Here is a 27111-nt window from a genome sequence, read left to right as displayed (position 1 = left end):
AATACTTTGTTCAATGCTTGGAATAAAATCTTTATGCGTGCAAATCCGCATTCCGCTTATTTGATGGGGCCGGCACTTATTTGGGAGTTGTTAGCCCCCGTGACGTCATCAGATGCGACGCAAAACTAGGGCCACTAGATGGCGCGATTACCCCTTCGATCTGAGATAGTTTTTAATGAGGTCGACCGAAAATGACATTTCAATTGGACGCGATATGAATACTTAGTCCAATTGGGTCGTAAAGTAATTTGGTTTTCTAATTTGATGGTGGCTCCTTTTTCTTTTTTTTCTTCCTGTGCAGCAAGTGCAACTTTCACTTTAAGAAGGCGCGTCTGAGCTTCTGCGGCGGCCAAGTGTGTTTATACGCTGCGAGCCTCCTGGAAGGAAGGGAAGGGAGGCACATGGAGGCAGCAGGCTGCCTGCTGCCGTACGTTTGCATCGGCAACCTGTAGACATGTGAGCCACGTTCGCTGGACCTTCTCGTGGTGGAGGAGGCGGTACGTCTCTCCCCTTAAGAAGAAGAACGGGGGGGGGGGGAAGCCTACATTTGTTCGTTTCTTGCGCCACTCATCGGCGACCGTGCGCGCTCCGAGGATTTGATCGGCTGGCTCATTCATAGAAAAAGAAGACTGCGTCCGGTCCGGTCAGGTCCAAGCCGAGCGTCATGGAAGCACCGCCGGGTAGGAGGTTGCTGCTGCCGGGAGCGCACCTTGGCTGAGCGGCAGTGAAGGAGAGGAGGGGACGAGATGGCAGCGTCGAGTAATTCAAGCCTCTCTGGTTCGTCCGTGTCATCTGGTAAGAGTTGAAATGCACCGTCTTACATTTGTACATAGAGTATAGTAGCACGTGAAATGTCTTCCTTATAACCTGTCTTATTTGTGCATACATGCATGCTCATGCTAAATTGGGACCAATCACATTCATAGTTTCCCACTTGGTGGTGGGCTGCAAGCAATGCTCATGTTTGGCAAGTGCACTTCACTTTCCATGCTTGGAAGTTCTCTGGGGTTGTGAAAACCCAAATATGCCACACAATACAGTGACATAGTGCATCTTGTATAATGAAACCTGTCCTGACCTGTAACAAAAACCAAAAGGCAATTTGGAATGTTCTATCAAGATCTAAATCTAGGTTTTAAATAATTTAACCAAAGTATTAGAAATACCGAAATATCGCTACCACTGTTTGGAGGTTGGAACGGAATAATTGCATTTCCATTCATTTCAATAGGAAACGTTAACTCAGTTTACAAACGTTTCTGCACCCGATGAAATTTATGGACCGAGATTCCGTTGTATATTGAAATAAGTATTTTGGCCTGCGCCAGAGTCACATTTTCCTGATGCGGTGCCCAGTAGGTGGGACAATCCGTCATTACCTGTTGACATAACTTGAGTTATAACATGTTTTAGGCCGCATTATTATTTATGCGTGGACCTCAGAAAGCAGCCACTTTGATACACGTTTTACTTTTTGGACTCCTGCCTTGCTTGCTTTAGAAGGAAACACTTTTCATTTCGAGGGCTGTCATTACCACTCGGCGTAATTATCAGAGGTTACTAGCTGCGTTGCCGCCAGCGATGGAGTGGTTGTCGCAAGGGTATGATTATTTTCAAGTCGAGCTTTTTGGCAGGCAGACTCAACATTTGAATAATCTCCACCACGCGGCAAAATGAATCCTGGCTGGTGCTGTTTGCTGACCCAAATCAGGCCGTCTGTTCTGGCTGCAAAAGAAATGCGTGTTTGGCTCACTCTGTCTCGCCAGCTCGTTGCGAGTACGGTTGAATAAAACGCGACACCCTGTCTCGGTGAAAACAAGAGTGCCATGGAATATGCACAGTCTTAGGTGAGAGCTGTTTATTTCAAACTGCATAATCCCAAATGTTGTTGGCATCGATACAAACAGGAGCATGCACACGACAATGCTCCATTTCCCACATGGCTCTCAAGAGAGAAATTATGTGATGGAGTAAAGAGAAAGAAAAAATACTGTGAGCTTCAGGATGTGAATGACAACATCGTTTAAAGAGATGGAATGAAATCCGAAGTGTTCTGCTCAACACCCCGCAGCACATGCGCCTGCTAAATACTGGTGGTCACCTCAAAAGTCTTTCCACTCATATTTTTCCTCCTTTCCGTTGAGGATCGTGTGAAACTGGATTTTACAGTTAGCACAGAGGCTATCGAAATGTGGTAGGTCGTACCTGCCGGCTCGAATCGACACCAAGGCTTCGGTGCATTTTTTTTTTTTTGGACTTGGGTCATCATACAACAGATGGTCTCCCTACTGCTGAGATACACACACACAATAGCTTGGTTCTTCTACAAAGCTCTTCTACAGCTTGGTAGCAGTCACATGATTTTAGCAGCTTATAATGTGACGTGAGTTTTTCAAGAACACGGCGTCCATGGAGAAAATGATAACGTTGAACCTTGCAGGATGACTGGACGCATTCCTCAGCTGCGTAGCTAATAACAAACATTCTGACCTTTTTGTACTATTTTGATTGCTCATATCTTGTTTTTTTAAATCACATTCCCGGCATTGTAACGATAAATTATAAAATTTAAAAGTGGTGTCAAGTCTACTGACTGAAAGATTAATATAGATATATTCACAATATTCCTCAATTCTATTCATCATTTTGGATGTATCTGGAGCTAGAAAGCAAAGCGTGGAGAGTCTCTGTCACCGCAGTTGCTCAATGGGCCAATGAATCATTGCTAAATTGCTAACAGCCTGGGAAATATTTACACACTCTCCGCTCCCCTTTGCGGCAGTGTTTGTGTTTTTTTTCTAACACTATCTGTGCATATCTGAAAAATCTGGAAAATTTAGATTTTGAAACTCGTATGATATTTTTTACATTTTTTAGAGAATTTTTTATTTTTATAGTTGCACTTTACTGAGTCTATATTATACACCCACAGGTCCCAAAAATGCAGGCATGTTATCTTCATTCATCAAATATGCTCTTTGCCACTCGAGTAAACATGATTATTATTTTAATGAGCCCATGCGACTGTAGAAGAACTCGTCGGCGATGCGTCTAATCGCTTTCGGGGGGCTGGCCTCCAGCTGTGTCATCCGGCATTCTCCCCCATCGGCAGGCACTTAGAAGTATGAAAACCCTTTTGATGTTTTGCCCGTATTTGCATCATCATACATGTTGTGAGTCTAGAGGAGTGTCGGTTGGATTCCGAATCGAAAGAAACCAGGATGGTAGATTCCAAGAAGAGTATTTGGCAGACAATCAGATGAAATCAAATTCTTTGAACAAACTGCAGTGGAATCAATCTTTTCGGTTTGCACAGTGCAATGCCCAGCCAACCACACAGGCAACATATCTGCAAACGCAATCTCGTGATGATTCATTTCTTTATCGTGTACATCAGGTTTTGAGAAACCACGAATAGAATGAGGAAATTTGATCTGGCTGGGCTGAAGAAAATGAACCCCCAAATGCACAGGCTAATTTTTCATACTTTGAAAATGGCCTTTATAAAATCCGAACTGGTGATGCTGTTAGACGTCGATATTATTTTACTGCTTGATCCACAGTAGCCTCATCTAACAAGTGCTTACTAGTTGACACAAATTTAATCCCCCGGAGCGCTCAGGTGTGTTTTATTTCACCACTTCAGGCCTGAAGGGTGTGGTGGGCAAAGGAATGCATGTTGATATGATTCATGATGCACTTACTACTCTTAACTGCTCTGTGTTGTTCAGTCAACAAACTTTAATGAAGGCTACTTTACCGCAATGCTAACAATGAAGTGTCAAATCAGCTCCAGACTCAATTTTCAAATTAAATATCACGTTACAGTGACTTACAATAACATTAAATTGGCTTTGTGGGGATAAAACCCATCTTTGTTTTTGATGAACACTTTGACCTACTACGCTACTGTATTTTAATGTTGATCAAGAAAAATGGTGATATTTGGATAGCTAAATGTTTTTTAGGTGGTATTTGGTATAAAAAAAAATATGAACAGGAGTTTATGCCTTTGTAATGTAATTTCCTCATACTAAATGTTCTGGGCTGGTGCCATAGATCCAGTACATGTTGGAATGTATCGATTGTCCTTGAGGCAAAAAAAACCAACGCTGTTTTGCACCGTTGAGAGCGACACAGTGACCTGTTTCACTTTTTATGTTTTTACAGACCCTGAGGATTACCAACCACCAATATGGAAGTCCTACTGTGAGTATAATGATTAACGATAAATTTGCCCTCTGTGTGGGAAGTGTATTAGTCATTTGTAAACCATCCGCACGCTTTTCCAATATGTGATGTGAATGAAAAACATTGATTTCAAATGAGGCTTTCTTTCTTCATGCTGAGCAACATGAACTCGAGTGCGAGTAAAATAGGTTACGCTCGCTGGAGAAAACACGATTTTCTCTCTGTGAAGAGGATCTGAATATCGCCCACTTCTCCACCCAGTGTTTTATGCCTTGCGGGAGGAAATGGATCCACTCGTCCATATTTGATGCGACTCCAATCATTTTAAGTGGGGAGCAACACGAGTGCAAATGGAAACTGTGACACATTGTAGCAATTTCCTTTTGTTGCATTTGTTTTCCATATATTAAATGTCTGCATATTTTTCTAATCATTGTGTTTGGTCCCATCAGCACTTATTGTGTCAAAGGGATGGATGACGCCCAGATCTTAAGTCATTTTGACAAAAACATGAACATACACACAGTGAGGAAGCTTGTTCCCTTCCAGCAGAATTTTCTGTGATAAAAAGTGGGCTCGGCTTCACACGGGCTGCAGCTGAGGAACTATGGGCTGCATTGATGGAGCTAGGATTTTGTCCTGGAGGGGCCAAGGGGGTCTGAAAACCCCTCGAAAATATATTTCTTTTAGAAACCCCAAATATTCTTCAGAAAATGCTAATAAATATTCATAATATGTTCCGTATTGGCCACGAGGGGAAATTTGGAAAAAGATTACCAGAAAATCATAAAATACCCAAAGTCAATTACCTAACCTGGCACCTGGGGGGATCCAAGTATATCTCAGTGGGGGTGACAGTGCCCCTTGCGGCCCCCCTCTAGCTCCAGCAATGTAGTTGCTTTGTTCTAAAAGTTCTCAACTAAATATTTACTATAAGTGGTCCATTGACTTCTGAAACTGCTGTTAAAGATTTGTGTTGGCAGGATTCACCCTTTTTCAAATTTTGAATTCAAATTAATTTAATATTCAAATTAATAATAAGTACAACATTTATATATAACACTTAAGACTACTACATGTTAGTTACTTTTACTTTAAGGAGGATTTCAGTGGGTTTTTTTTCTCCCTCCCTCTTTTCGAGCTTTCACCCTTTTACAATGTCCGGGCCACACTTGCTGCCGCCTCGCAGCTTCTAATTTAGTATACCTCTTCTTAAATGTACATCGGCGACATTTTTTTTGGGTCCAATCTACTATTTTGAAGTAATTACAACTTGCACTGAATTGCACACGCACAGGCCTTAATTAAAGTCCACATATGTTTCTCTAACAGTGTACCAATTACAGCAGGAGGCCCCAAGACCGAAAAGGATCGTATGTCCCAAAGAGGTGAGTGAGTATATAGGAGCGGAAGAAATATTTGTATGCTCACGTTTTTTTTTTTTTTTGGTTGACTATCTTTTTTGTTTTACAGATGGAAAGCAGGCCAAAATATTACGGCAGAGAGTGAGTGTAAATTTAATCACTGTACTAAAAATGTTTAACTTTTTTTTTTCTTTCAAATCCAATATGTTATAATTGGTACCAGGTTCCATGGCATGATCTCTCGAGAGTATGCAGATGAACTTCTCAGGCCTGCTGATGGTTCCTACTTGATCAGGGAAAGCCAAAGACAGCCCGGGACGCACACTTTGGCCTTAAGGTATCAAAGCTAAAGCTAATTCATCCAGCTCGCTTGTCTCACCTCAACTCAAACCATCCGTCTAGATTCGGGCCGCAGACTCTCAACTACAGGCTGTTCTACGATGGGAAGCACTTTGTCGCCGAGAAGAGGTTCGAATCCGTGCACGACCTGGTCACGGACGCCCTCATCACACTCTACATCGAGACCAAGGCAGCGGAGTATATCGCTAAAATGACTGCAAATCCCATTTATGAGCATCTTGGGTATACCTCGCTGCTAAAGGACAAGGTGGTGCACAGGCTGAGCCGCGGACACACACAATCCCGCAGGGTTACCTTTGTCAGGGATGAACAGGTGAGTGCATGGCTGTGTGGTAGTAGCCAATTTTCAAAATGTTAGCATGTTATGTCAAGTTCACACACTCAATTCCTTGCGTGTGTGTACATATATCGGTGATCTGGGCGTTTGAACAGATCCGGAGTGATACTGTGATTTTAATCAACTTTCGCCCTACATTTTTACAGTGGCACAAAAGTGATTTTAGAGGACGAGTTGTCCTGGGAGTTAAGTGCACATTATCAGATAGCCGCCTGCGGGTGTGTGTTGCCATGCTTCATTGCTTTCTCTGAAAGGTAATGATGACCGAGTGGATGGGGGCCTTTGCTCTCTGTGGCATGCGTATGAACCACGCTGAAACAAAAAGCGCATTGTTTTCCACGGGTAGTTTCGTAATGGTCTGTGAATGTCTTGTAAAGAAGCGCTCCTTTTCCCTGGAAGAGATTTAGCAATCCGTCCACTAGGGGGCAATCTTTATGTGTGTGCTCTATGATGTTTAATTCACACCACGTGATTTCTTCTAACAAATTAAAGACATTTAAAGAATATTTTGGCGACACGTGACAACTCTGAGCGTGAGCATCGGCTGTCCTATCGGCATCAGTCATCGCTTCGCTTTTCTGTAACCTGACACCCGAGACATTAATACAGCTAATGGCCATCGATCAACATGTCATCAATTGATTTAAAATGCCTCGGTGTGTTCATTTTTAGGATACCCGACCGACAATCATCAATGGTCGTTTGAGTCACAGCAATGTTTGATGTCCTGAAAGTCGTCTTGTGTACATTTCAAATATCTCTGCAGGTCTTTTTGATATTTTTTTTCATACTGCATACAATGATCTGAGCTGTTTGCACCTTTTTTTTTTTTTTTTTTGCTTGATTAGATTTATCCAAAAAGCCCAGCTCACCTCTGATGGCTTAAATGTGGAAAAGTCTTTTTGACCTTCATGTTTACCATTCGCACAGCCGCGCCCTGAGGCTTCACTTACACAGTGGCTTCAGTGTATGGCACGTATTTACCCTTCTAATGCGTGGCTGTGGGCTCACGGTGCAACCAAAATGCTTCCCGGGGGCCGAAAAAGGGAACTCGGCCTGTAGGTTTATCTCCTCAGTTAAATTCCTTTTGCATGCTGAATGTGGTCAGACGTCTACCACATTCCTCCTGATCCTCACCACTCTGACTGGCTGAGGTGCCGGACAGGCTGGTCTGGTTACTTCCCCTGAAATGATCCTCACAGTAATGTCTCTGTTGTTTGTACAGATAATAACCTGCTCTGTCAGTAAATACCCCCTCGTTTGAAAAAAAATCTCGATTTCGACTAATTTTGGACTCACACGAGTCCACTTTGTGCCCTCACAAAGACTCGGAATAAAAGGAGTCAAGGCAGTCCAAAAGAAAGCTGAGCTTGTTGTGTGTGACCACCTTTTGTCCTTTTCTTCCATGTCTTTTCTTTAGCCAGACAAGAGGCCATCTGCCTGTAGACAAAGCTCATTCGTGCCCCCGCCCCTCCCTTCTTGAGGCTAAAATATCCAGTGATATATTTCTCATCTGTCCCTTCTGACTTGTATGCTAAATTGTATCCTCTGGTATGTGTAGGTCTTCTCAAAGAATGTCACGCTCAGTGACAGCTGCCATGTCAGTCTTTGCAGCGATCCTTTAACTTTAAGTATGAGGACAAAAAGGGAAAAAGAATTCCAAAGTCAATTTTGAAAATCGCCTCGAAAAAACATGAAACTCCAGTTCAGTGTGCTTCCGAAAGATTAGCTGCCACAAGTGTGTTTTGCTTTTGTTTTAATAAAATATTTGTTATGAAATTAAATTTAAAATTAAATTAATATATGTTTAAATAATAAATATAAACAATAATTCATAAATTAAATTAAATTTTTAAATTAAAACACCTTTAAAGTCAACCAATGCTAATCGCTATTGTGTTCTCCTGCGTTAAAGAATTTAACTATTCACGTGTTTCTTTCTTTCTTTGTGTTGTGTAAATTGTGTGTTTTTTGTTCTCTTGTGTTGACTAGTCACGGAATGATAATAAGGGCAGTTGACAGGCTTCCTGTACTTGCTTACGTGCACAAATTCAACTCGACCTTAGCAACAGCCCCCCACTGCTAAACCACCGTATGGCAAAATGAGCTTCCTTTGCTCTTTTACATGGATTTGAGCACTCTCGGATTATTTCCTATATCTGGATTATGGCAGTAATCCCCCCCAGCCCCGGATTCTGTCTCTTCTTGTGACTGATGAAAATTGTTTGCTACTGTTTCCGGAAGACTCCACGCGTGTGTTAGGGTGGGGAATTCCACCAGCTATCTAACAAAGCTAGAGGTCATGATCTCTTCAGAAGCTCCTCATCTGTCCCGGCCCAATAATCTCGGGTTCTGTTTTGTGACACATTTAGGAAGCCCGAGTGCTTGGCTCTCTGCGTGCTGCTGGCATTTTTGAATCTGCAGCTAAGTGGAGTGGAGTGTGTCCGGAAGGCAGTAGGCTAATGTGAGAGTGCTCTGTGATATAAAGAGGGCGTCTGCACTATTGATCCCGCTTTACAGAGCTGTTGAGCTGTGTGAAACAGTCCTGACAGCAACCTCCCCTCCCACAGCCCCTCCCCATCATAGAGCCTGTTCTCTCTCTCTCTCTCTAGCTCTTTTCTGGGCGTGTGAAAGAGGGCCATTGTGCGAGGCACACTCCAACCCTCAGGCCACCCAACTGCCCATCTTGTTCCTCGTCTCCCCTCCCCGTCGAAGCCAGAAGTGGAGCCATCAGTTGCCCTCTAAACTTAGAGGGGAGCGGATTAGCCGGCCGGCACCCTTTTTGCATCTTCCTCCGGAGGAGATGGAGGGTCCGTGGGAACAGTCCAGTACGGAGGCCGAAAATAACCGAGGAGGTTTAGCGGGGGAGCTGACTAACCATAAAGCTAAAAGACAAGAGCGGAAGCGACAGGAATTGTTAGCGTTTGCGCTGGGAGTCAAACTTGGGAGCAAAGAGACACTTTTGTGGAAGCCTCTAAAACTCTTGGCCTCCTGTCCGCAGATTTCGTCCTCTCTGGTGAGACAGAGCGCTTTGAAAGACACCACAGAGAAGCAGTGCTCCTATGAGAAGATCCATAACTTCAAGGTGAGCTGTTTTTATTTTTGCGTGTGCACATTTTGAATGGAAATAGAGATATTATATCGTTTTACATTAGCAGCTAAAGTGTTGTTTTGATGGAAGCATACACAGCTGATCTCCATGCGTAAATAATGACCCCCCCCCCCATTTACAGCGGAACGTATTGATTATTGATTTTAAACTCTTTGTGTTACTCTATTGACTCCAAATAAAGTAATGGTTCATTTTATGTCCTGAAAGCACTATAGACAGTTTTGAGTTCATTTTTGAGAATATCTATTAAGTTTCAAAAGTTCCAATTGGTCATTTGAGAACAAAAACAAATCCCTAAGCATCAGCCATATGTTCATTTCAGTCTTTCCATATTTGGAAGGTGTGTGTTTTGACTACACACAGGTGTCATCCTTATAATGTTTTGGGATGCACAAACATGACTTGCAGATTTGCATGTATTTGATTGCCTAGCAGCAGATGCTAGACACATAATCGGAAATCCTTTAATCTGCCAGCCCACTGAGGGACCCCATCCCAAAGTAAGCTCTGTGTTGCCCATCAAAAGGATTCTTCAACTTGGACATGGAGGTGCAATGCTCAACTGTGGGTTTGTAATCGTGGGTTGTCCACTTGCAGGTACACACCTTTCGAGGCCCACACTGGTGCGAGTACTGCGCCAACTTCATGTGGGGTCTGATTGCCCAAGGTGTCCGCTGCTCAGGTAACTCCATAGCGGAGCATTCACTCACTAGACAAAGAATTTCTTGTCGGTCACAAGGCATATGCGAAACCCAACTCCGAGTTAAGTTGTGAATTGCAAATTCTTATCAACCCATATATAATTGATTTTTTTTAATATTATTTTATAAATATTTATTATTATTTTATTTATTTTTATTTTTTTGTGTGTGTGCTAATATTCACTCATTTTGAATGTAACGCCTTCCCAAAAAGCTCGGATGGGAACATGTTTACCTCCGAGTTACATCATCCTTCCTTTTAGAAACACTGAGCAAACGCCGGGGCCCCATTTTGATGCCCAATGCAATTCCGCTGCATGGGTGGAGTTCTCATTTCTGGGTGTATTATTGGCTTCATGCGAGCAGACAGAAACAGGCGTTTGCGCTGTTGTGGGAGTGATCACAGCAGACGAGCTCCCCGTCCGATGAAAACATCTCTTCTTATTCCCTTTAAATTCAATTAAAAATATAAATGACTTATATGTTTGTGTGAAAGGTTATAGATGGGTCAAATGTAACTAAATATAAACCACCACAAGATTTCATTTTTGGAGCACAGACACAAATCAAGACCTGGCAGCTTTTCCCCCAAAACACAGTGTTTGTTGTTAACGCATTTTCCACGCTGCTAAGCCGGAGGCTTAGCCTGCACCATGAGAACTCGTGCTTTTGAAAGCAGAAGGAACATCTTTGCCCTCTCTCTCACTCCATTTCTAACTCTGATGCATCGCTACAAGGACACTAGCCACCATTTTAATCCCAAATCTGTCGTCGGACATCTTTGACACACTTTGCTCGTAACTCTAACGACTTCCTGTTGTCGTTATCTCATATTTGCGCAGTGAAGCAAGCGAGAGCGGCCGTGCCGTGTGATAGCACTCGTCACTTTCACTTGGTCTTAAGCCTCACACCGCTGTGTTTGGGTTATCGCGGCTGCCGAGGCTGATGGCCCTTTCGTTATCTCCTCCCCCCCGTAGATTGCGGGCTGAATGTACACAAACAGTGCTCCAAACTGGTTCCAAGCGACTGCCAACCGGATCTGCGGCGGATAAAGAAAGTGTTCAGCTGTGATCTCACCACACTGGTCAAGGCCCATAACACCCCGAGGCCAATGGTGGTGGATCTCTGCATCCGAGAGATTGAGCTCCGAGGTAAGATGGCGGAGGCGGTATTCCTGCGTGCACACCGTGACGACGTTTGTGTTGCAGGTATGAAATCGGAAGGTCTCTACAGAGTGTCCGGCTTTTCAGAGCACATCGAGGACGTTAGACTCGCCTTTGACCGAGGTTTGTCATCTTCACATCATCTTGAATAAGCTGACTGAAAAATATGTTCCCATGACTGGGAAAAAAAAAAATGAATAATTTGCTCAAATTTGGTGAGAATATTTTACAGTGGAAAACTACAAATATTGTTTGTATTCTCGTCAACAGAAGGTGAAAAGGCCGACATCAGTGCCAGTGCCTATGCAGACATCAACATCATTGCCGGCGCTCTGAAGCTTTACTTGCGAGACCTCCCCATCCCTGTCATTACGTTTGACTTGTACCCCAAATTCATTCAAGCTGCAAGTACGGACTCCTCGTTTCATCGCTTGGATTTTTTTTAACATGTTACTCATTTCAATCATTTCCGCAGAAATTCCAAATGCTGAATGCAGACTAGAGGCCATCCACGAGGGTTTGCTGCAGCTTCCCCCGGCTCACTATGAGACTTTACGCTACCTGATGGCTCACCTTAAAAGGTGAGGCACAAAAGATATTGCAGACAAACACAATGCAAAAAAAATAAGCGCCACTCAAATATCACCATAAATATTTTCTTTTTTTTTTGTAAAAATTTACTTTAAGTCAAAATAATGAGATTTTTTTAATCAATTTTATATATATTAAAAAAAATTCTTATAAACCCCAATTACCTAATAGAACTATTGTAAAACTACACATCCGTTTAAAAAGCCTGACAGGGTTTTTGTGGTATTACCGCCATCTAGTGGCGTTCGTAGGTATTGCTGGAACTAATGTCATCTACAGCCCAACATATTTTTAAGCCAAGGCACATATTTAACTTTCGAAAACCCCTAAACCACGTCACCAGACAAAAACGTCAATAAAAAGTATTTCTACTGAACTAATGATGTGTGCTGGTAACATAAGAGCACTTTATTAGTTCTGCCTGTCACAATAGATTGCTGCCATACAATAACAGAATTGAGAATTGCTCCACTCGATCCTTTCCAAAGCTCGTCTTTGTCACATTCCAGGGTAACAACCTTCGAAAAGGACAATCTCATGACTTCTGAGAACTTGGGCATCGTCTTTGGTCCGACTCTGATGCAGCCCCCAGAGCAGAACGCCTTGACCACGCTGAACGACATGAGGCAACAGAAGCTTGTGGTGCAACTCATGATCGAGAACGAAGATGTCTTATTCTAGCTGTCGGGACCAGGGATGCTTATTTATTCTGACTACCAGAGGAAATCCAAGCCAGCTTTGAGGAGAGTCAATCACGATGCTCTTAAGGAGCCGCCTTTCATGCATGACTCTTTTTGGTGTTGACGTTGTCTCGTTTCTATCTGTCACGGAGCGCCAAGACCGTCAGGTATGAGATGTTTACAAGCCACAGCGCTGTTCCCTTTTTATTTGAAGAGTGCCCCGCTACCCTCCTGTGTGCAGTCTGTGAACGTGTGAATTACGAGTGAACTTTCCCACGCGTGCAATTCCTGGATCAGTTGTGGGAATGTCATCCAAGTTTTTACGGAAACAACACAACCCCCATGGTAGGTGAAGAAGATGAGACAATTGGTCAATTCATGAAGCACTTTTTTTCCCAACGTGTGTACAGATTTGTTTTGTAAAGATGTTTATTTTTGTCTTTTTACTCGGAATCCCATTGTTTTGTCACAGTAATATATATACGGTTGGGGAATGATGCATGTTTAGTTGGTGTCTGGATACAAAAGAGTTGCGAAAATAAAAAAGCTGTGTTCAAAGTCCCTCAGCAAATATTGTAGGTGAGCTCGATTGGGAATTTTAACATCGCCCAGAATGACTGTCATAAATTGCTCAGCGTGACTGCACATTTAATTAACTCACTACTTTTGGGTGCCTTAGTTTTCCATTAATGTTGTCGGACTGTGCTCGTTTTAGGAGTCCACTGCCAAGTGTAATTTAAGAGAGTGAATGCCTTAAAACTTTTACTACAAATTAATAATAGTTCACGCTTCGTGGAATCAATCTGGATGTGATTATATTGGGCTTTGAAACATTAGAGGAACTAATGGGGAGAAATTACCAAGCGCCAGACCAATGCAATAACAGATTGTCAGGTACAAGTGTGCCCTCTAGCGACCAAACAGAGAATAACATCAAGGTTGACCGCGAAGTCAAAAACTAGGTTAATATTTTGTTTATTCCCTGAAAAAAACCCTAACTTTCATTTTAAATATATTTGCGATGATATTTTCAGTGCAGTTGACTGTGCACAAGAATATAATTCACAAAATGAGGTAAACAACCCAAGTTCGGATGTAAGCCAGTCCATTAAAAAAAACATGAAATGTGTCCTTCACAATTCATCGTGTTGATAAGTGAATTCTCTTGCTGAGATGAACCCGTCTTTATCCTCATCCTCGTATTTGAAGATATCATCCACCATCGCGTCGTTCTGCGTGTCATTTGGCGCGTGGCCATGTTTCTTGAACTCATTCTCCAGGTACTGCTTTACCTGTGATGCACACAGTGACAATTACTGCCGCATGAGGGCGCACTCACACAGGTAAAATCACTGCATCACACCTTGACAAAAGATTCGTGCATAGTAAATAAAGGTAAATTTCAGAGCATGGTAAATAATAGCAACAAAAAAAAAAATCAAAATATGTTCATAGAGTTTCCCAGAAAAATGTAAGAGTACAGATTTTTTTTTATGGGTGAATTTTAACAATACTGAATACTCCTTCAAAGTTCACAAAACATTCACACTATTAGGTGTAATAGAAAAAATGTAAGAAAAAGTTCACACCTCCTCCCGAGAAAGCTTCCAGTCATCATTGAGATCCATCTCACGGAAGGAATCGTGCGACCTCGGTCCATTGCGGATATCGACGAGTTCAATGTCAAAAATCAGAGTGCTGCTCGGAGGAATCTTGCCTGCAACCAAACAATAATTAATGTACCTCTTTCTTTTCTGTATGCAATTTTTTTTTAACATACCTCTCCCTTCTTTCCCATAGGCCAGAGATGGAGGGACGGTGAGTTTCCGGCGCTCTCCAGCGCACATTTTCAGCAGACCCTTGTCCCAGCCCAAGATGACCTCTCGGTTCCCGAGGGTGAACCACACTGGATTTTTATCACCTTCAAGGCGGCTGAAAGTATCCATCAGTTATTTGAGAATACAGTCGCACAATATTTAACGCTCATGTGGAATGATGGATGCATGAAATTGATGACAAGGTGGAGCAGTATAAAACATAAAGCAGCATTATTGAGTTAGTTCAAGAGAAATTGATGCGACAGATTGGACATCAATTCAAGACATTACCTTGAGTGAAACATGGTGCCGTCACTGTCCAAGTATCCTTCGTGATGGACAAGAAGCATATCTCCATATTTTGTCTGGCGCTGACATAGAAAAGGTTGATGGAGAACTTCAATTTTGACTTCAGGGTCGGGTAGTTTGCCACCAAAGGCTAGCGTAACTACGAAGGATAATACCGAGCAAATGGAAAACAATAACATTGTGTTGAGGAAATAAAAAGCTATAGTGTGACCTCGCGAGGTTTGCAAAATTAAATCACGTTAAAAAAATTGACACTGCAGTTAACTACGTGGCACCAAACTTCATGAAAGATCGCCACTGTTCAACTATTCGCCCTCCTCAAACTCTGGTTGGTATATTCCCCTAAGCACCGCCCTGTATCTAAACGCTATCATTTCATTGGTTCCTTTCTACGTCATTTATTTAAATCCACACCCACCCTACGCAAATCCTCTGACGATAAGGCAGAGTGGCCGCTTTGAGACGTATCCAAGAAAAAGTTTACGTACTTTTCTCGACGTAGACGCCATGTAATGTATGCTGTGTGTTTACTGTACTACGCAAATCTCACTTGGGGGCTGATGCGGTGGCTGCAGTCAGCTGTGCGCCTAATCTTATCATGACAAACAAGTAATGAATGGCAAAAAACACCTCAACGATGGAGGGAATACTATATAAATGGACCAATTACATCAGCGGTACGTTATCCTTGCTTGATGTTGATGTTATAGCTGTAATCGCCATGGAAGCTAGCTAGCATGACAACGTCACCGAGTTTGTGATAACATAAAGAAAAGAGGCAGCGGGCAAGCTAACGTATGCTAAACGCGTCACTTTCTTGCTTGTGTGTTCCGCAGTGATTTGTACAAACTGATCGGAATCGATCATGTAATGATTGTGATCATTCGTCTTCATCGTGTGCAAGACGATTAGATGTGTCACTTGACTCAAACTTTTAAAATACCAGGGTTACATCATGTTCTGTAATTGTTAGCTTTGCCACAGTCGAAAATGACGTCACTTTTAATGTGTATGTATTTTTAATATCATTTCCAGGATGGCAACCTCGATGGTTTGTGCTTGACGGTGGAACTTTGTCCTATTATGATTCTCAAGAGGATGCTTGGAAAGGCTGCAAGGGGAGCATTAAAATCTCTGTTTGTGAAATTCAAGGTTTGTGCATCTAACCATTTTTGAGACATTTAAAAAAAAAATGGCATGCAAAAAAAATGACAGTCTGCTTTCACCTATTGATGCATCTTGGCTGTTAGTTCATTCGTCTGACTCTACACGGCTTGATCTGACAATACCTGGAGAGCAGTACTTCTACCTGAGAGCCATCAATGCAGCAGAGAGGCAAAAATGGCTTGTTGCTCTGGGAACAGCAAAAGCTTGCCTGACAGACAACCGAACAAAAAGAGAGAAGGGTAAATGGGTCATCATAAAATTGAGAAGTTAACCGAGCTGCTTTTATCACCAAAGCATGATTTGGTTTTATATCTCTTTGCAGAACTCCAAGAGAACACAGAAGCACTAAAGACAAAGATGTCCGAGCTCAGGTTGTACTGTGACCTTCTTCTTCAACAAGTGAACAAAATCAAGGACGATGACGGCGAGCTTGGTGGCGCGACAGAAGTAAGCAACGCTGTATGGATATTTTCAAAATGTAAACAAGCCGGTGGTCTCTGTGTGGTATACTACTTTATAGGGGTGTAAATCGCGGGTTTTGTAACGATACGATATCATATCGATACAAAGAACCACGATACGATATTTGCCGATATCTTAAAGCCTGCTGTGATTCATTCACGATACATCACGATATAGTGCTCTACGATCGATATAGAACAATATCCTGATTTATAACAATTCATACGCAAAATCAACAAGGTACTGCAAACTCTTTATTTAGGAAATTACAAAGTGCTTCCAAACGAATGACTTGAAGCCCAAAGGGGAGCGAATTTCCTCGTCTTCTTGGACACTAGCCATAGCACCAGCCCAGGAGCCACGTAGTTGTCGGCTCCCCTTTCACGTGCCTGCTCTGCTCACAACACAACACGCCGCGCACTGCTCCCGGAAAGAGGAAGCAAGCAACAATGAACTGGATTTCAAAATAAAGTCGCGTCTAATGTCCGAGGTCAAAAACGGGCGATATAGATCGATGTTTACGTTTAGCATCGATGCCAACAAATCGTAGAGCATTATATCGATTAATCGATGTGTATCGATGAATCGTTACACCCCTAGTTTCAAACTACTTTTAGGGTTTCTAAGAATAGGGTTTCTAACTAGGCTTTCAAAACTAGGGTTAGGGTTTCTGACCAGGGTTTCCAAGGAGTTTTGCCATTGCTAATTAGGGTTTCAAACTAGGGTTAGGGTTTCCGACTAGGGTTTTAAACCAAGGTTAGGGTTACAAACTAGGTTTTAAAGCTAGGCTTAAGGTTTCCAACGAGGCTTTCAAACTACTTTTAGGGTTTCTAAGATTAGGGTTTCTAACTAGGCTTTCAAAACTAGGGTTAGGGTTTTCGACTAGGGTTTCCAAAGTTAGGGTTAGGGTTAGGATTAGGGTTGGGGTTAGGGTTTCTAACTAGGCTTTCAAAACTAGGGTTAGGGTTAGAGTTAGAGTTAGTTAGGGTTAGAGTTAGGGTTAGGGTTTCTAACTAGGCTTTCAAAACTAGGGTTAGGGTTTCCGACTAGGGTTTCCAAGGAGTTTTGCCATCGCTAATTAGGGTTTCAAACTAGGCTCACGGTTTCCGACTAGGGTTTTAAACCAAGGTTAGGGTTTCAAACTAGGTTTTAAAGCTAGGGTTAGGGTTTCCAATGAGGGTTTCAAACTACTTTTAGGGTTTCTAAGATTGGGGTTTCTAACTAGGCTTTCAAAACTAGGGTTAGGGTTTTCGACTAGGGTTTCCAAAATTAGGGTTAGGATTAGGGTTGGGGTTAGGGTTTCTAACTAGGCTTTCAAAACTAGGGTTAGGGTTAGAGTTAGGGTTAGGGTTAGAGTTAGGGTTACTAACTAGGCTTTCAAAACTAGAGTTAGGGTTAGGGTTTCTAACTAGGCTTTCAAAACTAGGGTTAGGGTTTCCGACTAGGGTTTCCAAGGAGTTTTGCCATCGCTAATTAGGGTTTCAAACTAGGCTCACGGTTTCCGACTAGGGTTTTAAACCAAGGTTAGGGTTTCAAACTAGGTTTTAAAGCCAGGGTTAGGGTTTCCAATGAGGGTTTCAAACTACTTTTAGGGTTTCTAAGATTGGGGTTTCTAACTAGGCTTTCAAAACTAGGGTTAGGGTTTCCGACTAGGGTTTCCAAGGAGTTTTGCCATCGCTAATTAGGGTTTCAAACTAGGCTCACGGTTTCCGACTAGGGTTTTAAACCAAGGTTAGGGTTTCAAACTAGGTTTTAAAGCTAGGGTTAGGGTTTCCAATGAGGGTTTCAAACTACTTTTAGGGTTTCCAAGATTGGGGTTTCTAACTAGGCTTTCAAAACTAGGGTTAGGGTTTTCGACTAGGGTTTCCAAAGTTAGGGTTAGGGTTAGGATTAGGGTTGGGGTTTCTAACTAGGCTTTCAAAACTAGGGTTAGGGTTAGACTTAGGGTTAGGGTTAGAGTTAGGGTTAGGGTTAGAGTTAGGGTTAGGGTTAGGGTTACTAACTAGGCTTTCAAAACTAGAGTTAGGGTTAGGGTTTCTAACTAGGCCTTCAAAACTAGGGTTAGGGTTTCTGACTAGGGTTTCCAAGGAGTTTTGCCATCGCTAATTAGGGTTTCAAACTAGGCTCACGGTTTCCGACTAGGGTTTTAAACCAAGGTTAGGGTTTCAAACTAGGTTTTAAAACTAGGGTTAGGGTTTCCAATGAGGGTTTCAAACTACTTTTAGGGTTTCTAAGATTGGGGTTTCTAACTAGGCTTTCAAAACTAGGGTTAGGGTTTTCGACTAGGGTTTCCAAAGTTAGGGTTAGGGTTAGGATTAGGGTTAGGGTTTCTAACTAGGCTTTCAAAACTAGGGTTAGGGTTAGACTTAGGGTTAGGGTTAGAGTTAGGGTTAGGGTTAGAGTTAGGGTTAGGGTTAGGGTTACTAACTAGGCTTTCAAAACTAGAGTTAGGGTTAGGGTTTCTAACTAGGCTTTCAAAACTAGGGTTAGGGTTTCCGACTAGGATTTCCAAGGAGTTTTGCCATCGCTAATTAGGGTTTCAAACTAGGCTCACGGTTTCCGACTAGTGTTTTAAACCAAGGTTAGGGTTTCAAACTAGGTTTTAAAGCTAGGGTTAGGGTTTCCAATGAGGGTTTCAAACTACTTTTAGGGTTTCTAAGATTGGGGTTTCTAACTAGGCTTTCAAAACTAGGGTTAGGGTTTTCGACTAGGGTTTCCAAAGTTAGGGTTAGGATTAGGGTTGGGGTTAGGGTTTCTAACTAGGCTTTCAAAACTAGGGTTAGAGTTAGGGTTAGGGTTAGAGTTAGGGTTAGGGTTACTAACTAGGCTTTCAAAACTAGAGTTAGGGTTAGGGTTTCTAACTAGGCTTTCAAAACTAGGGTTAGGGTTTCCGACTAGGGTTTCCAAGGAGTTTTGCCATCGCTAATTAGGGTTTCAAACTAGGCTCACGGTTTCCGACTAGGGTTTTAAACCAAGGTTAGGGTTTCAAACTAGGTTTTAAAGCCAGGGTTAGGGTTTCCAATGAGGGTTTCAAACTACTTTTAGGGTTTCTAAAATTGGGGTTTCTAACTAGGCTTTCAAAACTAGGGTTAGGGTTTTCGACTAGGGTTTCCAAAGTTAGGGTTAGGGTTAGGGTTGGGGTTAGGGTTTCTAACTAGGCTTTCAAAACCAGGATTAGGGTTAGGGTTAGGGTTAGGGTTAGAGTTAGGGTTAGGGTTAGGGTTAGGGTTACTAACTAGGCTTTCAAAACTAGAGTTAGGGTTAGGGTTTCTAACTAGGCTTTCAAAACTAGGGTTAGGGTTTCCGACTAGGGTTTCCAAGGAGTTTTGCCATCGCTAATTAGGGTTTCAAACTAGGCTCACGGTTTCCGACTAGGGTTTTAAACCAAGGTTAGGGTTTCAAACTAGGTTTTAAAGCTAGGGTTAGGGTTTCCAATGAGGGTTTCAAACTACTTTTAGGGTTTCCAAGATTGGGGTTTCTAACTAGGCTTTCAAAACTAGGGTTAGGGTTTTCGACTAGGGTTTCCAAAGTTAGGGTTAGGGTTAGGATTAGGGTTGGGGTTTCTAACTAGGCTTTCAAAACTAGGGTTAGGGTTAGACTTAGGGTTAGGGTTAGACTTAGGGTTAGGGTTAGGGTTAGGGTTACTAACTAGGCTTTCAAAACTAGAGTTAGGGTTAGGGTTTCTAACTAGGCTTTCAAAACTAGGGTTAGGGTTTCCGACTAGGGTTTCCAAGGAGTTTTGCCATCGCTAATTAGGGTTTCAAACTAGGCTCACGGTTTCCGACTAGGGTTTTAAACCAAGGTTAGGGTTTCAAACTAGGTTTTAAAACTAGGGTTAGGGTTTCCAATGAGGGTTTCAAACTACTTTTAGGGTTTCTAAGATTGGGGTTTCTAACTAGGCTTTCAAAACTAGGGTTAGGGTTTTCGACTAGGGTTTCCAAAGTTAGGGTTAGGATTAGGGTTAGGGTTTCTAACTAGGCTTTCAAAACTAGGGTTAGGGTTAGACTTAGGGTTAGGGTTAGAGTTAGGGTTAGGGTTAGAGTTAGGGTTAGGGTTAGGGTTACTAACTAGGCTTTCAAAACTAGAGTTAGGGTTAGGGTTTCTAACTAGGCTTTCAAAACTAGGGTTAGGGTTTCCGACTAGGATTTCCAAGGAGTTTTGCCATCGCTAATTAGGGTTTCAAACTAGGCTCACGGTTTCCGACTAGTGTTTTAAACCAAGGTTAGGGTTTCAAACTAGGTTTTAAAGCTAGGGTTAGGGTTTCCAATGAGGGTTTCAAACTACTTTTAGGGTTTCTAAGATTGGGGTTTCTAACTAGGCTTTCAAAACTAGGGTTAGGGTTTTCGACTAGGGTTTCCAAAGTTAGGGTTAGGATTAGGGTTGGGGTTAGGGTTTCTAACTAGGCTTTCAAAACTAGGGTTAGAGTTAGGGTTAGGGTTAGAGTTAGGGTTAGGGTTACTAACTAGGCTTTCAAAACTAGAGTTAGGGTTAGGGTTTCTAACTAGGCTTTCAAAACTAGGGTTAGGGTTTCCGACTAGGGTTTCCAAGGAGTTTTGCCATCGCTAATTAGGGTTTCAAACTAGGCTCACGGTTTCCGACTAGGGTTTTAAACCAAGGTTAGGGTTTCAAACTAGGTTTTAAAGCCAGGGTTAGGGTTTCCAATGAGGGTTTCAAACTACTTTTAGGGTTTCTAAGATTGGGGTTTCTAACTAGGCTTTCAAAACTAGGGTTAGGGTTTTCGACTAGGGTTTCCAAAGTTAGGGTTAGGGTTGGGGTTAGGGTTTCTAACTAGGCTTTCAAAACCAGGATTAGGGTTAGGGTTAGGGTTAGGGTTAGGGTTAGAGTTAGGGTTAGGGTTACTAACTAGGCTTTCAAAACTAGAGTTAGGGTTAGGGTTTCTAACTAGGCTTTCAAAACTAGGGTTAGGGTTTCCGACTAGGGTTTCCAAGGAGTTTTGCCATCGCTAATTAGGGTTTCAAACTAGGCTCACGGTTTCCGACTAGGGTTTTAAACCAAGGTTAGGGTTTCAAACTAGGTTTTAAAGCTAGGGTTAGGGTTTCCAATGAGGGTTTCAAACTACTTTTAGGGTTTCCAAGATTGGGGTTTCTAACTAGGCTTTCAAAACTAGGGTTAGGGTTTTCGACTAGGGTTTCCAAAGTTAGGGTTAGGGTTAGGATTAGGGTTGGGGTTTCTAACTAGGCTTTCAAAACTAGGGTTAGGGTTAGACTTAGGGTTAGGGTTAGAGTTAGGGTTAGGGTTAGAGTTAGGGTTAGGGTTAGGGTTAGGGTTACTAACTAGGCTTTCAAAACTAGAGTTAGGGTTAGGGTTTCTAACTAGGCTTTCAAAACTAGGGTTAGGGTTTCCGACTAGGGTTTCCAAGGAGTTTTGCCATCGCTAATTAGGGTTTCAAACTAGGCTCACGGTTTCCGACTAGGGTTTTAAACCAAGGTTAGGGTTTCAAACTAGGTTTTAAAACTAGGGTTAGGGTTTCCAATGAGGGTTTCAAACTACTTTTAGGGTTTCTAAGATTGGGGTTTCTAACTAGGCTTTCAAAACTAGGGTTAGGGTTTTCGACTAGGGTTTCCAAAGTTAGGGTTAGGGTTAGGATTAGGGTTAGGGTTTCTAACTAGGCTTTCAAAACTAGGGTTAGGGTTAGACTTAGGGTTAGGGTTAGAGTTAGGGTTAGGGTTAGAGTTAGGGTTAGGGTTAGGGTTAGGGTTACTAACTAGGCTTTCAAAACTAGAGTTAGGGTTAGGGTTTCTAACTAGGCTTTCAAAACTAGGGTTAGGGTTTCCGACTAGGATTTCCAAGGAGTTTTGCCATCGCTAATTAGGGTTTCAAACTAGGCTCACGGTTTCCGACTAGTGTTTTAAACCAAGGTTAGGGTTTCAAACTAGGTTTTAAAGCTAGGGTTAGGGTTTCCAATGAGGGTTTCAAACTACTTTTAGGGTTTCTAAGATTGGGGTTTCTAACTAGGCTTTCAAAACTAGGGTTAGGGTTTTCGACTAGGGTTTCCAAAGTTAGGGTTAGGATTAGGGTTGGGGTTAGGGTTTCTAACTAGGCTTTCAAAACTAGGGTTAGAGTTAGGGTTAGGGTTAGAGTTAGGGTTAGGGTTACTAACTAGGCTTTCAAAACTAGAGTTAGGGTTAGGGTTTCTAACTAGGCTTTCAAAACTAGGGTTAGGGTTTCCGACTAGGGTTTCCAAGGAGTTTTGCCATCGCTAATTAGGGTTTCAAACTAGGCTCAGGGTTTCCGACTAGGGTTTTAAACCAACCACTTTATCAATTGTTCTTTTTTACTGAGTTGCACATTATTTTTTAAATTATTTTATTATTATTATTTATATATATTATAATGTTTTCATTTTTTTTAAACAAGGCTGGTTTGTTGTATCTGCTGTAATTCAATGTATGGTCTCTGTTGTCATTTCAGAGCGGCATCGAAACGGGCGACATGGTGAAGTCGACGTGCAGCACTTTCCTCAAGACCCTCGAGGAGTGCATGCAGATCGCAAATCGCACTTTCACGCCAGATGCGTCCAAGCAGAGCCCGCCGGCGTCGCCTCCCGTCGCCGCCATCAAGCCGCAGAAGGTGCGTTTGTTTTGCTGCCTGATATGATCAAACGCGGCAAACATGACGCCCATTCACACTTTTTTCCAGATGAAGCCCCTCAATCAGGTGAATCGGCGCCTCGGAGAAAAGTAAGTACAGCTAAGCGTCATGTTATGTTAGCGTTGAATGTTTACATTTCAAATATACCTCAGGTGGAGAGAGTCAGAAACAGAGGTGATGTCACATGACACCCGCAGCCTCGACTCCGGCGCGGATGAACCAGACGGACCAGAACGACAACCTTCCCCTCCAAGTACGTCCAAGTAATTTCCTTCATGTACACGAGAGGCGGGGTCGACTGAAAACGACATCACAGTTGCTCGGGGCTCAGGTCACAACGATCTGAGTTTGGTCGTGTGACCTTTGCAAGCTGAGCCATGATTGGTCGCGACCTGAGCCCCCCCCGGGCAACTGTGATGTCGATTTCAGTCAACAATCAAAAATATTTCATTTCCATCTTTCTCGTGTACCCACGCAGACATGCACGCCGCCAACGGCGACAGCTCGATCAAGGAGGAGCGAGCCGATCCTCTTCCTCCTGCATCCCATATTACTGCTCAGGGTAAAGGCTCAGCAGAAGACCAGGAGGAAAAGGAGACTCGTGAAGGAGACCAAAGCGTGGAAAGCGGCGGCGAGGGGCCTCAGAAGGAAACACTTCCTGACGGAGATGAGGAGGTTGACTGTGAAGAAGAGATTTTCAAGGATTCGAATGAGAATGAGGAAGTGGAGACTTTTTTCACCACAATGAGTCACAGGTATGAACCTATGTGATGCGTTTCTTTAAATTTCACTTTCACGGGGTTCTTCTGAAGAAGCAAGTCATTAGTATGAGATTTAATAGTGTCAAGCGTTTCATTTGACTCGTCTGTTGTCGTCTTTATTTTCTCTCTTTTTCTGACTGTTAGCCAACAAAGTGTGAAACTCTATTTCTTTTCCTGTATTGTTTTTTTCCTCCCCTCTGTTTGCTCAAATAAAGTCGATGACGTGTTTACTATGGTCCTGTCTGAATCTATTATCCTCCTTTTTGTTTTTTAGATTTAGTGATATAAAGCTGGATGAGGACAATGGCATCCCCACGCAAGAGTTTTTGGACTCATGCTATGCAATAGTGCCTGTATTAGGTAGGCCAGTCGTGTCGTCCTCATCTCTTGAAAAAAGAAAAAAAAAAGCCGCCGACAAGACTTAGCTCTTTCTTTTCTTTTCATGCCATCGCTGCTCGCTCTGTCCTTCACGACTTCAAAATGCTTTCTGTCTGGCCTTCATACTTTTACAGTTGACTCAAATGCATGCTCAGTTTGAAGAGGCATTCTTGAATATTTAATTACCTTTATGGAATTAAGAAGTTTCCATTTATTCAATTTTTAAGTCAACTCCTGTGTTGTTTCTCATTTTATTGGACATATAACAATGATTGCTCATTTATGAATTTTTTTATTTATTTCTTTATAATTATTTATATTTTTTATTATTTATAATTTTTATGATTTTTATATATATATATATTTTTTTTTTAAATAATTTTTAATGCTGACTTTTTTCCTGAAATATTTCTTGCATGACTGGGCAAAGGACAAAAAAAACCAATAATTTTTTTGTGCCCTCTCAGACAAACTTGGCCCAACTGTCTTTGCTCCAGTCAAAATGGACTTTGTGGGAAACATCAAGGTCAGTCGACATGAAGCTCCAAACAAATACATGAAAGCAATTCAAAAGTTTTCATTTCCTACTCGTAGAAGATCAATCAGAAGCTAATGTCGGACCCGGACAGCTTCCCTACGCTGCAGTCCATCGTCCTGCACGAGATTGACGCGCAGGTGGCCCAGGTGCGCAACTCGGCCACCGAGGCTCTGCTCTGGCTCAGGCGGGGCCTCAAGTTCCTCAAGGAGTTCCTGATGCAGGTCAACACGGGGGAGCAAGACATCCACGGAGCCCTCAGTCAGTAGCACCTCAACGAGCCTAATCGGTACAAATAAGTTTGTATTTGAAACTATCCTCTTCTTCAGATCACGCTTACGGCAAGACTCTTCGCCAATATCACGGATGGGTGGTCCGGGGAGTTTTTGCGGTGAGTCACAAATCACAGATAAAAAACGCTTCAGTTCCTCATTTTTTGTTTTCTTCCTAGTTGGCCCTGCGAGCCGCTCCGTCCTATCAGAGCTTCACGGCCGCCTTGGTGACGACAGAAGGCGACGAGCTGAAGAGCGGCTTCATCAGCGGCATGCACAGAGATCTCGACGTCTACCTGCCCGCCATGGACAGTCTACTGGCCATCCTGGACGCCCTCTATGAGGAGTACAACCTGGAGTCCGACGAGGTGGTCTAAAAGGCGACCCACGCTCGTTTCCAGACTGAAGTTTCAAGACTGAGTCTGCACTGAGGAGCTTTCAGCATCAACAATGAAGTGTAGTTTTTAGTGTAGTCTTTTTAAAAAAAAAAAAAAAAAAAAAAAATCCATACAAACACTACAAGCTTGATTTCTAAGCTTGAAATGAAAGGTTTGAATGTACATGGAAACAAAATCAATGTCAGTGTTTGTATTATAAATTAACTAGGTGATTTTTGCCTAGTCGACTTTTTAACATTCTAACTTGCCAACGCTGCACTGTTTGTTTAGTAACAAAAGTCAATTTTTTTTCTTGACTCTAAGAGGGACCATGGAGGAAGGTTTTAGCACCACAACACTGGAGAACTAAATAAATATTCATGTAGAGCGTGGCTATAAACACTCAACAAGCCAATGCATAATATGCATTTTCTAGGTTTATTTATTTTATCTTAAGTTATAAACATGTCATTAGTTTCATCTCATCTAAAGAGTTACAGTAACATGCCGCCTTGAATGAAGTGACTCAATAAACCTGTTTCATGTCGCGGAAAAAAATGTGCTGATCTCATCCGTCCATATACGATGTCATCATGATACTACTGTGCTAACTTATTACTTAGAAACCAGTGAAACTTTTTTAAGACCTTGTTATAATTGTTTTTTTTTGTTTGTTTTTTTGTTTTTTATGCCTACAATAAACTTCCACAAATCAAAATATGGTTGCGGATATGTGCAAATGTTAATCACGTAAATTATATACAAGTATTTGATTGCTTTTTGGTATCTATAGAAATATTTGATATGTATTCAATAAACATAATTGAGTTGTCTTGTGTCCAAGCTTTGTTAAAACGATTTGCCAACATAAATGCAACGTTGCCCATGAGTGCATTTAAGAGTTTCAAATAGCATTAAAAGTTTTTTTTATACATGGCATGTGGCTCAGCTTGTCTGTTGCATCTCCTGTCCTGAAAGAGAAACATCACTTCTGATTTAGACGAAACTGACAATGTGGTAATGCAGTTAGTTACACGCTTATGTTCTTTGCCACACCGGCCTGCAGCTGAATCGCAGACCTGCATCAGCATCTCCTGACAGACACTCAAGTGATGATCACTTTAAAACCCTAATTAGAAAATCTAACTTTAGTTTAAAACCCTAAAAGCAGGGGTGTCGAACGCCAGTCCTCAGGGGCCGCGTTCCAACACGTTTTCCAAGATTCTCCTCATTAATTAAGTGCACGTGCGTGAAAAGTTTTAGCTCCTGCGGAACGTGAAAGAGGCTAAAACTTTTCACGCACGTGCACTTAACGAGGGTAACTTTGAAAACATATTGGAACGCGGCCCCCAGTTCTCGGGGGGCTGCGTTCCAACATGTTTTCCAAGATTCCCCTCATTAATTAAGTGCACGTGCGTGAAAAGTTTTAGCTCCTGTGGAACGTGAAAGAGGCTAAAACTTTTCACGCACGTGCACTTAACGAGGGTAACTTTGAAAACATATTGGAACGCGGCCCCCAGTTCTCGAGGGGCTGCGTTCCAACATGTTTTCCAAGATTCCCCTCATTAATTAAGTGCACGTGCGTGAAAAGTTTTAGCTCCTGCGGAACGTGAAAGAGGCTAAAACTTTTCACGCACGTGCACTTAATGAGGGTAACTTTGAAAACATATTGGAACGCGGCCCACAGTCCTCCGGGGGCTGCGTTCCAACATGTTTTCCAAGATTCCCCTCATTAATTAAGTGCACGTGCGTGAAAAGTTTTAGCCTCTTTCACGTTCCGCAGGAGCTAAAACTTTTCACGCACGTGCACTTAATTAATGAGGGGAATCTTGGAAAAGATGTTGGAACGCGGCCCCCGAGGACTGGCGTTCAACACCCCTACCCTAAAGCAAAACACTAACCTTATTTCAAAACTCAAATTT

At 42.3% G+C, this 27111-nt stretch overlaps 3 protein-coding genes across 5 annotated transcripts; 2 read left to right on the top strand and 1 right to left on the bottom strand.

Annotated features, from left to right (window-relative positions):
• The first annotated feature begins 350 nt into the window (after positions 1–350).
• On the top strand, positions 351–13060 carry chn2 (chimerin 2). 3 transcript variants are annotated; one of them, XM_037274454.1, is made up of 14 exons: positions 351–497; positions 620–795; positions 4171–4209; positions 5524–5579; positions 5665–5696; positions 5779–5892; positions 5958–6228; positions 9254–9337; positions 9962–10046; positions 11043–11216; positions 11274–11351; positions 11499–11636; positions 11704–11809; positions 12329–13060. In XM_037274454.1, the coding sequence occupies exons 2-14, from the start codon at positions 747–749 to the stop codon at positions 12498–12500; spliced, it is 1398 nt and encodes a 465-aa protein (XP_037130349.1). In that variant the 5' UTR covers positions 351–497; positions 620–746; the 3' UTR covers positions 12501–13060. The 3 variants fall into 3 exon arrangements, 2 of the variants coding, with proteins under 2 accessions (XP_037130349.1, XP_037130347.1); XR_005100671.1 differs by having other exon boundaries at positions 353–795; positions 12329–12666; positions 12741–13060; XM_037274452.1 differs by having other exon boundaries at positions 353–795.
• A 137-nt stretch (positions 13061–13197) lies between these two features.
• On the bottom strand, positions 13198–14940 carry fkbp14 (FKBP prolyl isomerase 14). The gene is made up of 4 exons (XM_037274624.1): positions 14608–14940; positions 14280–14431; positions 14089–14216; positions 13198–13791 (listed from the first exon to the last, which is right to left on the bottom strand). The coding sequence occupies exons 1-4, from the start codon at positions 14802–14804 to the stop codon at positions 13633–13635; spliced, it is 636 nt and encodes a 211-aa protein (XP_037130519.1). The 5' UTR covers positions 14805–14940; the 3' UTR covers positions 13198–13632.
• A 108-nt stretch (positions 14941–15048) lies between these two features.
• plekha8 (pleckstrin homology domain containing, family A (phosphoinositide binding specific) member 8) lies at positions 15049–26021 on the top strand. The gene is made up of 13 exons (XM_037274408.1): positions 15049–15302; positions 15661–15777; positions 15876–16031; positions 16115–16239; positions 22687–22845; positions 22915–22955; positions 23019–23119; positions 23345–23621; positions 23902–23987; positions 24473–24531; positions 24600–24801; positions 24870–24931; positions 24992–26021. The coding sequence occupies exons 1-13, from the start codon at positions 15242–15244 to the stop codon at positions 25187–25189; spliced, it is 1644 nt and encodes a 547-aa protein (XP_037130303.1). The 5' UTR covers positions 15049–15241; the 3' UTR covers positions 25190–26021.
• Positions 26022–27111: the final 1090 nt, after the last annotated feature.

This window comes from Syngnathus acus, chromosome 16 (assembly GCF_901709675.1).
Source record: "Syngnathus acus chromosome 16, fSynAcu1.2, whole genome shotgun sequence".
Taxonomy (NCBI): domain Eukaryota; kingdom Metazoa; phylum Chordata; class Actinopteri; order Syngnathiformes; family Syngnathidae; genus Syngnathus; species Syngnathus acus.
The sequence above is the reverse complement of the archived record's forward strand: the minus strand, read 5'-3'. Positions and strand labels throughout refer to the sequence as shown.